Below are 14606 nucleotides of genomic sequence, written 5' to 3' on the forward strand. Positions count from 1 at the left end.
TTTGTAGCTGAGTTTCTGCATGAGTCACTAGCATGGCATTGTCATCATAGAGGAGTTTTCTGTTCAAGATGTGCTGTATTTTTGTCTTCGCTTTAAGTCTGGTCAGCTTGTAGAACTTTCCATCTGACCTCATATTCAGGTAAGCTTCTTGCATTCCTTCGAGGAAGGCAATTCAGGAGCATTGAGAAGAAAATACCAAATAAAGTGGGGACTAGGAAACTACCCTGTTTGACTCCATTGTTCACCTGAAACTGTCAGACGTGGTGCCGTAAAACTGTACAGTACAGTGCATGTTGTCAGGGAAAGGAGCGGATGAGACTAAGGACCAATGGTGGGCAGCCAGTTTTCTCCAAAGTCTTGTAGAGTTATGTCCTGCTGACGGTGTTGAGTGCTTTAGTGAGACCTATGAAAGCAAAGGTAAAGAGGTGTATGGAGAAGATCATGTCTATATTCCCAAGTAGAGGTGCCTTCGCTGACTTGGGCACATCTGCAGGATGGAGGACAGATACATTGCCAAGAATTTTCTGTAAGCAAGATAGCCGGAGCCAGAAGACCAGCAGGATGCCTGCAAGCATGACATGAAGGCCTTAAACATTGATTTTCACACCTGTGAGACACTAGGCAATGACAGAGATAAATGGCGACATCATCTGTGGGCTGGCATGTGCCACCATGTTGATCAGTGACTACAGCGACTTGACAACAGGCGTCAACAACCCACAACAATAGCTGATAATCACTAGATGTGCAGCATTTGTGGCAGAATCTGCCTGTCATGGATTAGTCTCTTCAGCCATTATAAAATGTGCGCCATGTGAATCAGCCCCACCCCTAACGGATTGGCTGCACTTCTATCATCTTACGTAGATGGAAGGATGCCATGACGATGACACTTACTTGTCACTAGTGTCAGGTTTTAAGCTGAAAATAATTTCTAGGTTTTTAAATCATCACAGGTTTTTTTATTACCATTGCCATCCATACTATATACATTATCAGTGAAGATGTAAGGTAGGTAATGATCAGTGGACTGAATTGGACCTCTGCTGAAAGTTATTAGAGGAGCCTAATGTAACCCCTGAGGGATCCTGGGCCCCCTATAGCTACGGCGTTCTTAGTGTCTGCTAACTCTATTACAGAAAGAACTCCAGTAGATTTGTCAGTAAAATCCACCACTCGTAATGCCATGTTGATTTATTCCTTGTCTGGGCATGTGAAGAATGACAGACAGGAAAAGTCCTTCAGATTCATCCAGCCTGTCTCACACAAATGTAATACCTTGTGCAATAGACATCCAACGTGAAAGCCATTTAATCTTCTGGGAGAGGAAAAGTAACAGATAAAAATCCCAGCCAACTTGGGGGAAAGAAATCTGGGAAATTCTTCTTCGACCACGATCTTATTGAATGGTGGAGCAGGTTTGGTGGGCCGAATGGCCTACTCTTGCTCCTATTTCTTATGATCTTATGACCCTCTTAGCTAATTGAAAATAGTTCAGGAGATCACTCTGGCCTTGATAATGTAATATTATCATACCATGTTTTTTCCTGAAACCTCGCTGTTCTCTTTTTCAGGATGTTGTACTGACTACAGGATGTCAAGTCAGAAGTCTGTAGTTTACTGGATTATCCTTTCATAATTTTTCTAAATTGCCACAACTCATACTTCTCGCCAGGCTCTTGGCACAAATCACATTCACTGATTCACCTAGAAAAATCTGTCAGAAAGGTGACCCAAGCTGCTCTGCAGCAGCATTGCAAATGCATTTTTTAAAAACTTTTTTCTCTTTTGCATTTTATTCACTGCCTATTTTATATTTTTCTGCAGTGGAACATACATTCATGTTGCCTATGCTTTTTCAGTGTTCCATTCTCATACAATTTTGGTGCACTTTCCATGACCCAGTCCTTCTGGATATCTGAGCCTTTTCCATTACCCATTGTTTTACAATCTCTTCGACGTTTAAATTTGGCTGTGAAGCCCAAATCTTCAGGCGCCAGCTGGCCTACTAAACCCCAATCTGGCAGGCAAGAAGCGCACACACATTTCCAACTGGTAATGGGCCTGTTATATAATGAAAAAAAAATTACCATTACAAGATTGATATGAAGCAATCAGCATCAACCTGGTTTCCGATCTCCTTTCTGTCCCACCCCCAGCATCCAACCCCACTGCCCAATCTCATTATTTCTCAAGTAAGAGGCAGACAGAAGTAGTGATATAACTGAGACTTTTTCATTTTCTTTAGAATTCTGCCAGCATCCCCTGAAGTTACAGGGCAGTATCCCTATAATTTACTCAATTTAGTGAAGAAATTTGAAGAAACTCTACATTTGATGGAAGTAGTGGTAACTTAAATATCTAGATTGAGAACTGGTTTGGCAGTAGTCAGTAGAAGATAAGGATTAATAAATAATATCAGCTTATTCTGGGGGAGAATGTCTAGCTCAGGTCTGTTTTGGTCCTCTGCTGTTCACACTATTGATAAGTGAATCAGAAGAGACAAATATTATAAAAAATTTTTGAATACCAAATTATGTGGGGAGATGACAAATATACCAGGGAGATAAATGGTATTTTAAAAAGGAGTTAAGGTGGACAAGGCGAAGTTATAACAAAGTTATTGTGATTTATGTATATTTGTAATTATAATCAAAATCAAGTATGATTTTTAAGTAAAGGTTTAGTAGGTATAATTTTTATACCATTTCTTTCAGCTGTTGTTGGAACATTTGGAATGCCTTGTGTCAAGACACGAACGATCACTGAGAATGACAGTAGTGAAACGGCAAGCTCAGTCTCCTTCAGGGGTTTCCAGTGAAGTTGAGGTTTTGAAAGCATTAAAGTCACTTTTTGAGCATCATAAGGCTTTAGATGAGAAGGTAAGGGAATAGTTTACATAGATGGTTTGATTCCATGAGCAATTGTTCGCAGCAGGAAAATAACACTCATTGGGAATACATTTCAAGGAATCATAAATCATTATTTTACATTTCTTTATTCCTTTTAAATTATAAATCTATTAAATACAAATTATTTAACGCTAACTAACTGTATTATCTGTTGTTTGTAAAATGCATATTTACTTTCTAACTTATTATATTTTTCTGAAGTCCAGTGTAATTCCAGATTGTTAAAAGTGGAATGAAATGAAGAAGTACAAATGTTTCACTGTTAAAATGAGAGGCTTTTGTGTCCTGCTAAGTTATTGTTTATTTGAGTATTGTCAGCAATTGTACTTAATATCAGAACTAGAAGTCAGAGAACCCAAACAAACACTAGGGTTATAAGATAGCTCAGAGCTATTTTATGCTGAGTTTGTGTTTGAGGTGTAGCTATTTTATGTGTTTGCCCAAATGTATGTTATGTGCGCTGTTTCCCCTCTCTTCAATCTGTCATGCATAAGCTACTGTTGCCAATTAGAGACTTCTAATTAATTTTTTCCACATTCTTACTAAGCCTTGCACATGCCATCAGGTAAGGCCAACTGATTTAGATTTCTTTAGGGTGCTCCCAGCACTTGGCACATGTGTGTTGGGTATATGCCAGGTCTGAAGGTGGTCTATCTAGCACCAGCAGCTATTAAAGAATTGCTGCCTGCTCTTGTAGCTGTACTTTTGATTCTAATGAAAATGAGAAAATTGGTGAGGGGCTGGAGTTCACTGATGAGCCATTATGGATCTGCAGAAAGTTCTTCGGTATTAATAACCTTGTTTGGAGAAGCAGTGTGCCTAATAATAAAGAGGCTCGCTTGAGGAATCAGTTTCAAATGTTATAGGGCTTAACCTAACTAGAAATGAAGACTTATTGAGCCTTGCAAGAACATACACAGGCAATGCATTTAATGTTTTTAGATATCACATTAATTTGCATAATATGCATAAGGCTTATGAAGACAGCCTTGGGAATGCATTTCAAGAAATCATGGAATCATTATTTTGCACTTCTTTATCCTTTTTAAAAGTATGGACCTGTTAAACAGAAAACATTTAATCCTAACTGATTATTATCTCTTGTTTGTAAAATGCATATTTTAACTTGTTAAATTTTCTGAAGTCCAGGGTAATTCCAGATTGTTAAAATCAGAATGGAATGAAGAAGCAAACAATTTCACTGTTGAAATGGAAGGTTTTGTGTCCTGATAAATTGCTGTTTATTTAAGTATTGTCATTGCTTCATGTCTCATGGAGGATTCAGGCCTCCATGCTCCATAGTCTGGGTCTCCTACACATGAATCAAGTGCCTATGATAAAGTTATTGGCCCTATCGTGTTCCTAACCTCATGGAAGTGGTGCAGGTTAACTTTTATGTTTCTGAATGTACCTTAAAAAGAGAGAAAAAAGCTCTCATTTAACATCTCCTCTGTGCTTGAGTTATTTTATCCCATATACAGTGAGATGTATGACCAAGAAAATGAGACTGTACATGCTGAAATAATTATCAGAACATCATAATACCGAAGGTCACAGAAATTCAATATTAGTGAAGAATCCATTTACAGCACTATCTGATTTGCATGACTGAAATTGAATTATAGAGAATACTTCACTAGATGTAGTGTATGATTGGGTTCGTTTTAAAATTGTGAAAACCCAATAATTTGCAAGCATTGCAACTGTTGAATAAATTAATGAATGCAATGAACGAAATAAAACAACCATATACAGTATAAAATTTATTATACAATGCAGTCTCTTGTGACATTGCTGACAGATTTGTAAGAATCTGCTCTGAACTTTCCTAGCTAATGTTGGTGGGTGGTGCTCAGCATGTTATGGTAAGAGCATAGGGACACAGAAATAGGACTTTCTCAAGCCTGTTCTACCATTCAGTGAGATCATGGTCGTCCTATATCATAACTCCACCCACCTGATTTGACTCTATATCCCTTTATTCCTTTGACCAGAAAAAAATATGTCAATTTGTAATGCTTGCTTTTTCCAGTGTACTCCCTTTACTAAAAACCTTCAAACCTCCTATGAACTTACTCCGAGTCCAGTCTGTCCCAGATATTCATTTAGTTTATGATTCTTCTGTCTTTCTTCATTGTTGTGTTATGTCTTGATTTGCCTGTTGGTTATGCTATTCTGCTGTCAACTTGTTTTTCACAATAACAAAGTTCACAGAATAATCAAAAAAGCTGAGAATTTAACTGGCTGACCTGAGAAGCCATGGAAGCATTTGGGAGGACATTGGGACATATATACGCCGCAGCCTCATAATGGCTCCTTGGAACTGTAATCATGTTTCCATTAAAGCATGTCAGAAGGCCTCCAAATGTAACGATTCAGCAGACCAGGTTGGAACTCTGCCGCACTGTTTCTGCAAGGTGCATATTTGTAAATATGTTAGTCATTTGTGCGTGTGCTTGTGATTGTAACTTTATAAATGCCATATTTAGAGGAATTTTCATACAGGTTTTTTTTATTCATTCATGGGATGTGGGCTTTGCTGACTGGGCCAGCATTTATTACTCATCCGTAGTTGCCCTTGAGAAGGTGGTGGTGCGCTGCCTTCTTGAACTGCTACAGTCCATGTGGTGTAGGTACACCCACAGTGCTAGGAAGGGAGTTCCAGGATTTTGACCCAGCAACAGTGAAGGAACGGCGATATATTTCCAAGTCAGGATGGTGAGTGACTTGAAGGGAAACTTCCAGTTGGTGGTGTTCCTATCTATCGGCTGCCCTTGTCCTTCTAGATGATAGCCATGGGTTTGGAAGGTGCTGTCGAAGGAGCCTTGGTGAATTCCTGCAGTGCATCTTGTAGATGGTACACACTGCTGCTACTGTGCATCGGTGGTGGAGGGAGTGAATGTTTGTGGATCTGGTGCCAGTCAAGTGGGCTGCTTTGTCCTAGACGGTGTCAAGCTTCTTGAGTGTTGTGGGAGCTGCACTCATCCAGACAAGTGGGGAGTATTCCATCACACTCCTGACTTGTGCCTTGTAGATGGTGGACAGATTGGGGAGTCAGGAGCTGAGTTACTCGTCGCAGGATTCTTAGTCTCTGACCTGCTCTTGTAGCCATAGTATTTTTATGGCTAATCCAGTTCAGTTTCTGGTCAGTTGTAAACCCCAGGATGTTATAGTGGGGAATTCAGTGATGGTAATGCCATTGAACATAAGGGGGCGATGGTTGGATTCTCTCTTGTTGGAGATGGTCATTGCCTGACACTTGTGAGGCGTGAATGTTACTTGCCACTTATCAGCCCAGGCCTGGATATTGTCCAGGTCTTGCTGCATTTGGGCTTGGACTGCTTCAGTTTCTGAAGAGTCACAAATAGTGCTGAACATTGTGCAATCATCAGTGAACATCCCCACTTCTGACCTTATGATGGAAGGAAGGTCTTTGATGAAGCAGCTGAAGATGAATGGGCCTAGGACACTACCCTGAGGAACTCCTGTAGTAATGTCCTGGAGCTGAGATGACTGACCTCCAACGACCACGACCATCTTCCTTTGTGCTAGGTAGGACTCCAACCAACAGAGAATTTTCCCCCGATTCCCATTGACTCCAGTTTTGCTAGGGTTCCTTGATGCCACACTAGGTCAAATGCAGCCTTGATGTCAAGGGCAGTCACTCTCATCTCACCTCGGGAGTTCAGCTGTTTTGCCCATATTTGAACGAAGGCTGTAATGAGGTCAGGAGCTAAGTGGCCCTGGTCTTGACTTTACTGATGATTGAGAGTAGACTGATTTGGCAGTAATTGGTCGGGTTGGATTTGTCCTGCTTTTTCTGTACAGGTCATACCTGGGCAATTTTTCACATGGCCAGGTAGATGCCAGTGTTGTAGCTGTACTGGAACAGCTTGGCTAGGGGCACGGCAAGTTCTGGAGCACAAGTCTTCACTGCTATTGCTGGAATATTGTCAGGGCTCATAACCTTTGCAGTATCCAGTGCCTTCAGCCGTTTCTTGATATCATTTGGAGTGAATCGAATTGGCTGATGACTGGCATCTGCGATGCTGGGGACCTCTGGAGGAGGCTGAGATGGATCATCCACTTGGTACTTCTGGCCTTATCTTTTGCACTGATATGCTGGGCTCCTCCATCATTGAGGATGGAGATATATGTGGAGCCTCCACCTCCAGTGAGTTGTTTAATTGTCCACCACCATTCACGACTAGATGGGGCAGGACTGAAGAGCTTAGATGCACTGATACTGTTACGGACAGATGCATATGCAGCAGGCTGGTTGGTGAGGATGAAGTCATGTCCTGAAGCTGAGATGAATGACCCTCTTGTTGGTTCCCTCACCACCTGCTGCAGACCCAGTCTAGCATCTATGTCATTTAGGACTCAGCCAGTAGTGGTGCTACTGAGCACTCTCGGTGATGGACATTGAGGTCCTCCACCCAGAGTACATTCTGCACCCTTGCCACCTCAGTGCTTCCTCCAAGTGGTGTTCAACATGCAGGAGCACTGATTCATCAGCTGAGGGAGGCGGTACATGGTAATTAGCAGCAGATTTCCTTGCCCATGTTTGACCTGATGCCATGAGACTTCATAGGGTCTGGAGTCCATGTTGAAGAGTTCCAGGGCAACTGTATACCACTGTGCTGCCACCTCTGCTGGGTCTGGCCTGCCGGTGGGACAGGACATTGTCTGTAAGATATGATTCCGTGAGGATGACTATACCAGGCTGTTGCTTGACTATACTGTGAGACAGCTAGGATTTTGCAGGGTTGACAGGGCTGAGTTTCCCAATGTCATTTCCCTTCCCTTCCTAGGACGGGTGGTCCGTCCAGTTTCATTTTCTTTTTTGTGACTTTGTAGTCGCAGTTTGATACAACTGAGTGGCTTGCTAGGCCATTTAGGAATCAACCACATTGCTGTGGGTCTGGAGTCACATGTAGGCCAGACCAGGTAAGGATGACAGATTTCATTACAACAATTGATGATGGTTTCATGGTCATTATTAGACTTTTAATTCCAGATTTTTATTGGATTCAAATTCCACCATTTGCCATGGCAGGATTCAAGCCCAGGTCCCCAGAGCATTACCCTGGGTCTCTGGATTACTAGTCCAGCAACAATACCACTGCGCCATCACCTCCTCTACTGGTTTTTTGTTTTTAAATTGGGAACAAAGTCTAATATAATTTGGTTGGATAAATTATAACAGTAAGAGGTTCCCTTTTCCACCTTACAACCAGTTCTTGGATTTTGGGATTCATAAAGAACAAAATTGCACAGACACATGGTTTGGCTCAACCATAAATTTGATGTTTTCTTGAACCCCCACTAATATCCCTACTACTGTTACTTCTATGATTAGTTAAATAACACAGAAAAAACACAAATTAAAACAACCCATCCCCAGTACAAAATCTGCTATTAGCTTGACCCCCAATTCCCAGCTGAATCCTTCTGTGATTCAACCGCAGTTCCTAGTTAACACAAATGAAGTCACCACGACTTGGTTTGAAATCCTACAGAATACAGGCAAAAACACTACGATTTTGTACCAAAACCTTACAAAACCCTCAGCCCAACGTTGCTACAATTTGGCTGAAAACACTTAAAAAATACCAGCAAAAACACTACGATTTGACTGAAAATATGGCTAGTCCATCCAGTGTTGATCGTAGGCCCTGAGTCAAGGTGACTGATCCTGACTCTTCTTCTTACTGTAGCGACCATACTCTGATGAGCCTTTCTTTTAATAATGATTCAACTCAGACATATCAAACAAAGTTCCTGTTGTTCCTGTGAGTTCTGATGGGGAGTCGTTCGAACTCGAGCTGTGTTCCTCTCCGCGGATGCTGTCGGACCTGCTGAGTTTTTCCAGGTATTTTTGTTTTTGTTTTGGATTTCCAGCATCCACGGTTTTTTGCTTTTATCCTGTTGTTCTTATTGGTCCAATGTCCAGTAGCTAACACTCTTTGTTTATTCCACGCATAGCCAGACGAATATGATCAGCTCATGCTGGTTGAAACAATACGGTTTTTCCATGGAAAATATATCCCAGATGAATATGATCAGCCCACATTGTTTAAACAATTCTCTAGCTGTTTTGAGGCAATACAGTAACAGCACCTGGCTCCAGGGTTGATGGATGTTTGAATGACCCTATTCTTCTCCTCGAGAGGAACCAATCATAGTTGCAATGCCAGATTTGTGATGCAGGCCTTAGTTCCTTGATTATGTTATATTAATGACATGCTCCTTGTGCCACTGTATTGGCTAATCAATCTCTTAATTGCATTAGTCCATGGCAGGTAATCGCAAATCCCTGGTACTATTGTTCCATGATAGCAATTGGTCAATGTCAAAACCCTTTTGATGAGCCACTGTCTTTCTACTAAATGTCGGAATTAACCCCATCACCCTATGCTGGTGGCTGCAGTTTGGTTTTTATTTGGTGTGGTACAAGACATGTGGCAGAAATTTATGGCTGATGTGCGGGTGGCGGAGCCCGCACGTCAGCGCTTAAAATATCGCGCGCTAATGTCAGCCGAGCATTCCGACATCAGCGCGTGGCATCGCGATATTTAGGTGGGCGCTCTATGAAGCGCGATGTGCGAAAACCACTAATTAAAGGCCTTGTTAAGGCCCTTAACTCAGCAATTGACGCCGATTTTGAGGAGCCCGTGTGATCTTCGCCTCGGCGCACGGGCTCTACGGGCAGGTGGGTAACTGATTTTTTAACAAACCTCATCCGCGGGTGGGATATGTGGGCTCAGAGAGGTTGTTAATGTTTTATCTGAAGTATTTATTGCAGAAAGTGTTTTAAACTTGCCTGTGTGATTGTTAGCAGTTCAGATCAATTTCCAATAACTTTCTCTGTACTTTGAAGCTTCAGCTCACCAGTCTGCAAACAGTAATCTTTATCGGGCCTGCAGCTGTCCAGAGGCCTCCATTTAGCCTGGGTATGGGTTCTGACATCTCCATCGGAGGCAGCTCCTCTGAGGAGGAAGGGAGGGATAGAATAAGGAGGAGGCTAGGAGTGGACAATCAGCCTCCAGTGGAGCCACCTTTGGGAGGCCAGGAGCAGGCACAAGGGGCACAGGGCCAAGAAGTTATCCAAGATGGAAGGGGCCACAGAAGATGCCACTATCCTGCCGCCAGGTTATACAGGGCGGCGAAGCAGCTACCTCAATATGACTGAGGTGCAGTGCCGAAGGAGGCTTCGACTGTCAAGTGGGACAGTGAACTATATCTGTCTGATGATTGGCTGATTGGCCCTGAGATCTCCCCAGACTGTGTGGGTGGACACCCCATGCCAGCGGCTCTGAAGGTCACAGTTGCCCTCCACTTCTATGCATCTGGCTCCTTCCAGGGCTCAGTGGGTGATCTTTGCGGTGTCTTCCAATCAGCTGTCCACACTTGAGTCAAGCAGGTTACAGATGCTCTGTTCAGATGGGCATTGACCTTCATTCACTTCCGCTGCGACCAGGCAAGTCAGGCACAGTGAGCCAGAGGCTTCGCGGCCATTGCTGGCTTCCCCCGTGTCCAGGGTGCAATAGACTGTACACATGTGGCCATCAAGGTGCCAGCAGGTGAGCCCAGTGCCTTCGTCAACAGGAAGGGCTTCCACTCCATGAACGTGCAGATAGTGTGTGATCACAGGATGCAGATTCTGTAAGTTTGTGCAAGGTACCCAGTCAGCTCCCACGACGCCTACATCCTCAGACACTCCCAGGTGCCGGCGCTCTTCAGTGCTCCGGCTCGGCTGGATGGTTGGCTGGTGGATGATAAGGGCTATCCCCTCAGAAGGTGGCTCATGACGCCTCTCCACCATCCAAGAACAGAAGCTGAGGAGCGCTACAGTAGGAGCCACGGTACCACAAGGGCTGTGGTGGAGAGAGCCAACGATCTTCTCAAGATGTGCTTCCGTTGCCTGGACTGCTCAGGGGGCGCACTGCAGTACCCCCCAGATCTCGTCTCTTATAGTGGTAGCATGCTGCGCTCTGCACAATCTTGCGCTGGAAAGGGGGGATGCAGTTTGATGAAGACCTTGACGCAGTGAATGAGGCTGCATATGATGAATCCAGCAGTGGCTCAGAGGATGAGGGAGCACAGGGCAATCATGAGGGGCAGCACGCCGACCCGCTACTACACCAAGGAGGCAGGGACATCCAGGACACTTTAATCCAACGAACCTTCAGCCAGCTCCACACACATGGATCTGCAGGACCATCATTGCCTGGTGCTTCCCCACATGGCACTTAGGTGCTACACCTTCCAACTCATCAGCTGCAACTAAGGGCTTAGTACAGAAACATCAATGTCCACTCAAACACGCATGATATGTCTGTGAAACATACAAAAGCAGCACAAAGGAAACACCCTCAGCCATGGTCAGACAAGTGGACTTTATTGCCACCAAAATAAAGCACAAATGTCACTCTAATGCACATAATGAAATATTCCCTAATCTAGGGCCAACACAAAATCACCAGTGACAAACCCATGGAGTGCCCAACGTGCCTTATGCTTACACTTGCGGGTGCTACGTCTAGGTGCCGCCCCAACGCTCGGAGTGGCTTGTGAGACAGCCTGCTGACTCTGCTGTCTTGTTGGCCTCGATGACCTTGGCGGCCGTTCTCTGGCCCGTGGAGCCTGTGCTGGCCCCGCCTGGGAGGGAGTGGCCATTTCCAGAAGTGGCACCTCCCCAGTTGTCACAGCCTCAACGGATGCAACGGTCACTGGCAGAGGGGCGGAGGAGCTGCTGCCCTCATCCAGAGCGCCCTGAGAGGAGCTCGCAGCGACAACAGGCAGCTGCTGCATCGACGTGAGGTCACATTGGACCTCCCTGTTCACCGCAGATGGATGGGCACCGAGCTGCGATACTTGGTGCCCAGAACATCTCCCACATTGCAAATGACCACCTGTGGCCATTAGCGCTGTGAGGGCTTGCAGGTCAGAGCGTAACCCAATCAGAAGATTCTCAATCTGCTGGAAGCCCCTCTCCATGAGAGTCGCCAATCTCTCAATGGAGGAAGCCTGAAGCTCTGTCCTGAGGTTCATGCCATCACTGACACTCTGCCTGGATTCCTCCACCACAGAGACCAAGTGAAGCACACCCTCATGCAACCCTGCCAGAAGCTCCCATGCCGCTTGTCCTGCAGCTGCTGCATGGCTGACATCTCCAGAGGCACATCATCACTGCCGGACTCAGCATGTGCCTGGTCCCCTGCAGTCCTCCGGCTGCTGGCGCCACCGGCACTCTGTCGTGCCATCTCCTCCAGCGATTGTGAAGTGCCCTCTTCACTGTGCCCCGGGACACTAGCCGATGTCATAATCCCCACCGATGTGTTTGTCGCTGCTCTGGTGCCTGGCTCGCTGAAATGATGTGACGCAAGTTGCAAGTCTTGGCCCTCAGGTGTGGAGGGGGGTCTCTGGACTCGTTCCTGGCGGCCATGCGGTGGTGATGCTGAAATTAACAACAAGGACAGTGCATTAGTTAGCGTTCAGTCAGTAAAACCTTTCATTCCTTTCCCCCCAGCCTCATAATGCGCTCACCCTTCAAGAACCTAAGGAGACGAACATTGGTGGGGTGGTAAATCATCAAGAGCAGGCCCAAACATTACATGCGCATGCAGACAGGCTGGTCAGATGGCCGAAGGAATGCCACATGGAATGTTATGTGGATAAGTGTGCAGTTAAGCACTTGGGCAAGACAAACAAGGTATGGGAATACATGAGTAATGGTAGGACTGTGGGAAACCACGTCGATTACAGGGACCTTGCTGGGCAGACCCGTTAAGGTAGCAGAACAGGAACATAGGGCGTTTACTAAGGTCAAAGCTAAACTTGCCTTATTAGCCGAGGAATAGAATGTAGGAAAAGGGAGGTCATGTTGCAAGTGCAGAAAATGCTGTCGAGGCCACATCTACACTTCTGCGTTCAATTGTAACCTGCGCTTCATGGGAGGGATGGCATTGGAGTGGGGAGAGTGCAGAGATTCCTGACCTGGATGCATGCTGGCTTGGAGAGTTGGAGTTATGAGGAAACATTGCATATACTTGCGACATTTGCCGTGGAACACAGGAGATTGACAGGTCATATTATTGACCTTCATACCATTATGAGGGGCATAGAATGGGTGGACAGAAGGCAACATTTCCCCTTGGTGCAGGGATGACTAACGTGGTGGCATTTATTTAATTTGAGTGCCATGAGGCTGACAGGTGAGGTGCTGAGGACCTTTTGGACAGAGTAATGTGGGACGCACTGGCGGAAAGGGTGGTGGAGGTACAAACCCTCCTAAGATGCTCTAAGTCTTTGGATGTGCAGCAGCGATGCCATGGCATGTTAGGCCATGGAGATAGTGGTCACAAATGGGATAAGGAGATTTTAGAAGGTGCTAGGGATGCGCATCCTCAAGAGGCCAAGGGACCTTTGTGCATGACCCACACGTCTGACTGTATCATTCTGTGAATGAGCAGTGTTGCTGCATTAACAATTGCAGCAATCATCAGTGCTTTGGATAGTGGGGAGACAGAGTGGATGGGACTGTGGCCCTCAAATACCTGGCCAATCATGATTCTTCAGCAGCTGCCAATGGAAGTTAAATTCAAGACAATTATTTTTTTAAAATATTCCTGTTGAACCAGGGAAGCAGTAATGCTCTCCCAAGCCCACAGGAATTGCATGTGTGCCCCACTCTGTCCCAATGCCTTCTCTTGGAACTTACCTGAGGCTATTGCAGGTGAGCAGCTGAACATTAACCTCTTCACTTGGATGAGTTGCCTGTGGAGATGCAGCTAGTACTGGCAGCTCATGCCAAGAATGCTGATTTGGCCCAAGGCCTAATTTCCATTGATCCTTGGGCCTCATAGTTTGGGTGCATACTAGTCACGTCCAAATCTATCCCATCAGGGCCAACATTTCAAATGTACATTCCAACATGAAGGCCTGGATTTTCACTGAGTCGGGTTGACTCAGAAGCCCTTTAAAAATGGAAAGCAAGTCCCGATTCTGGGATTCCCGACTCTGTTCCCAGGCTGTGTGATTTTTGGGAGTACCTTTAAAAGGTGTGGCTGGTTCCTGTCAAAACCTCACATCCGGCACTCCCGACGTGGCTGGCTCCATTGCAGAGATAAGTATCTCTTATTCCTCAGCAATTTTCATGCAGTTGGGCCACATTTTTAAACTCTTGTTTCACAGTCCCTCAGAGGAGCCATGAATCTTGGTCTGCATGAGAGGACCTTTTAAAATGTAAATTCAAAGGCCAGGATATTGGCATCGGCGAGCAGGGGGGCGGGGCCCGCTCGCCGACGGGTAAAATGACATAGGATGATATTGGGCCGAACTCCTGACGTCACCCACGTCATTTCAATTTTCAGGTCGGCGGGGACGCAGCCAAATCAGCTGTGTGCCCGCCAACCTGTCAACGGCCAATTGAGGCCATTTAAAAAGTAATTGAGCTAGTTAATGGACCTGCCCATCCAACCTCAAGGTTGGCAGGCAGGCCAGGAGCCCTGGCGGGCTTCAGGAAAAGGATGAAACCTCATCCACGGACGGGATGAGGTTTCATGTAGGCTTTAAAAATTTTAATAAAAGTTTGAATGAAAGTGATGGACATGTCCCAATTCATGTGACAGTGCCACATGAGGGGACATGTCAGGGAAATTTTAATTTTGTGCACTGACCATTTTTGAA

General features: G+C 45.1%; 1 protein-coding gene across 1 annotated transcript in view; it reads left to right on the forward strand.

The window, feature by feature from the left end:
- Positions 1-14606, forward strand: part of ppfia2 (PTPRF interacting protein alpha 2) — a 373178-nt gene that overhangs the window by 2085 nt on the left and 356487 nt on the right. The window contains exon 2 of the mRNA XM_078567936.1: positions 2718-2882. Coding sequence (XP_078424062.1) covers positions 2772-2882 — 111 coding nt within the window. The 5' untranslated portion in view covers positions 2718-2771. The remainder of the gene's footprint in view (positions 1-2717; positions 2883-14606) is intronic.

This window comes from Cetorhinus maximus, chromosome 22, assembly GCF_964194155.1.
Source record: "Cetorhinus maximus chromosome 22, sCetMax3.hap1.1, whole genome shotgun sequence".
Taxonomy (NCBI): domain Eukaryota; kingdom Metazoa; phylum Chordata; class Chondrichthyes; order Lamniformes; family Cetorhinidae; genus Cetorhinus; species Cetorhinus maximus.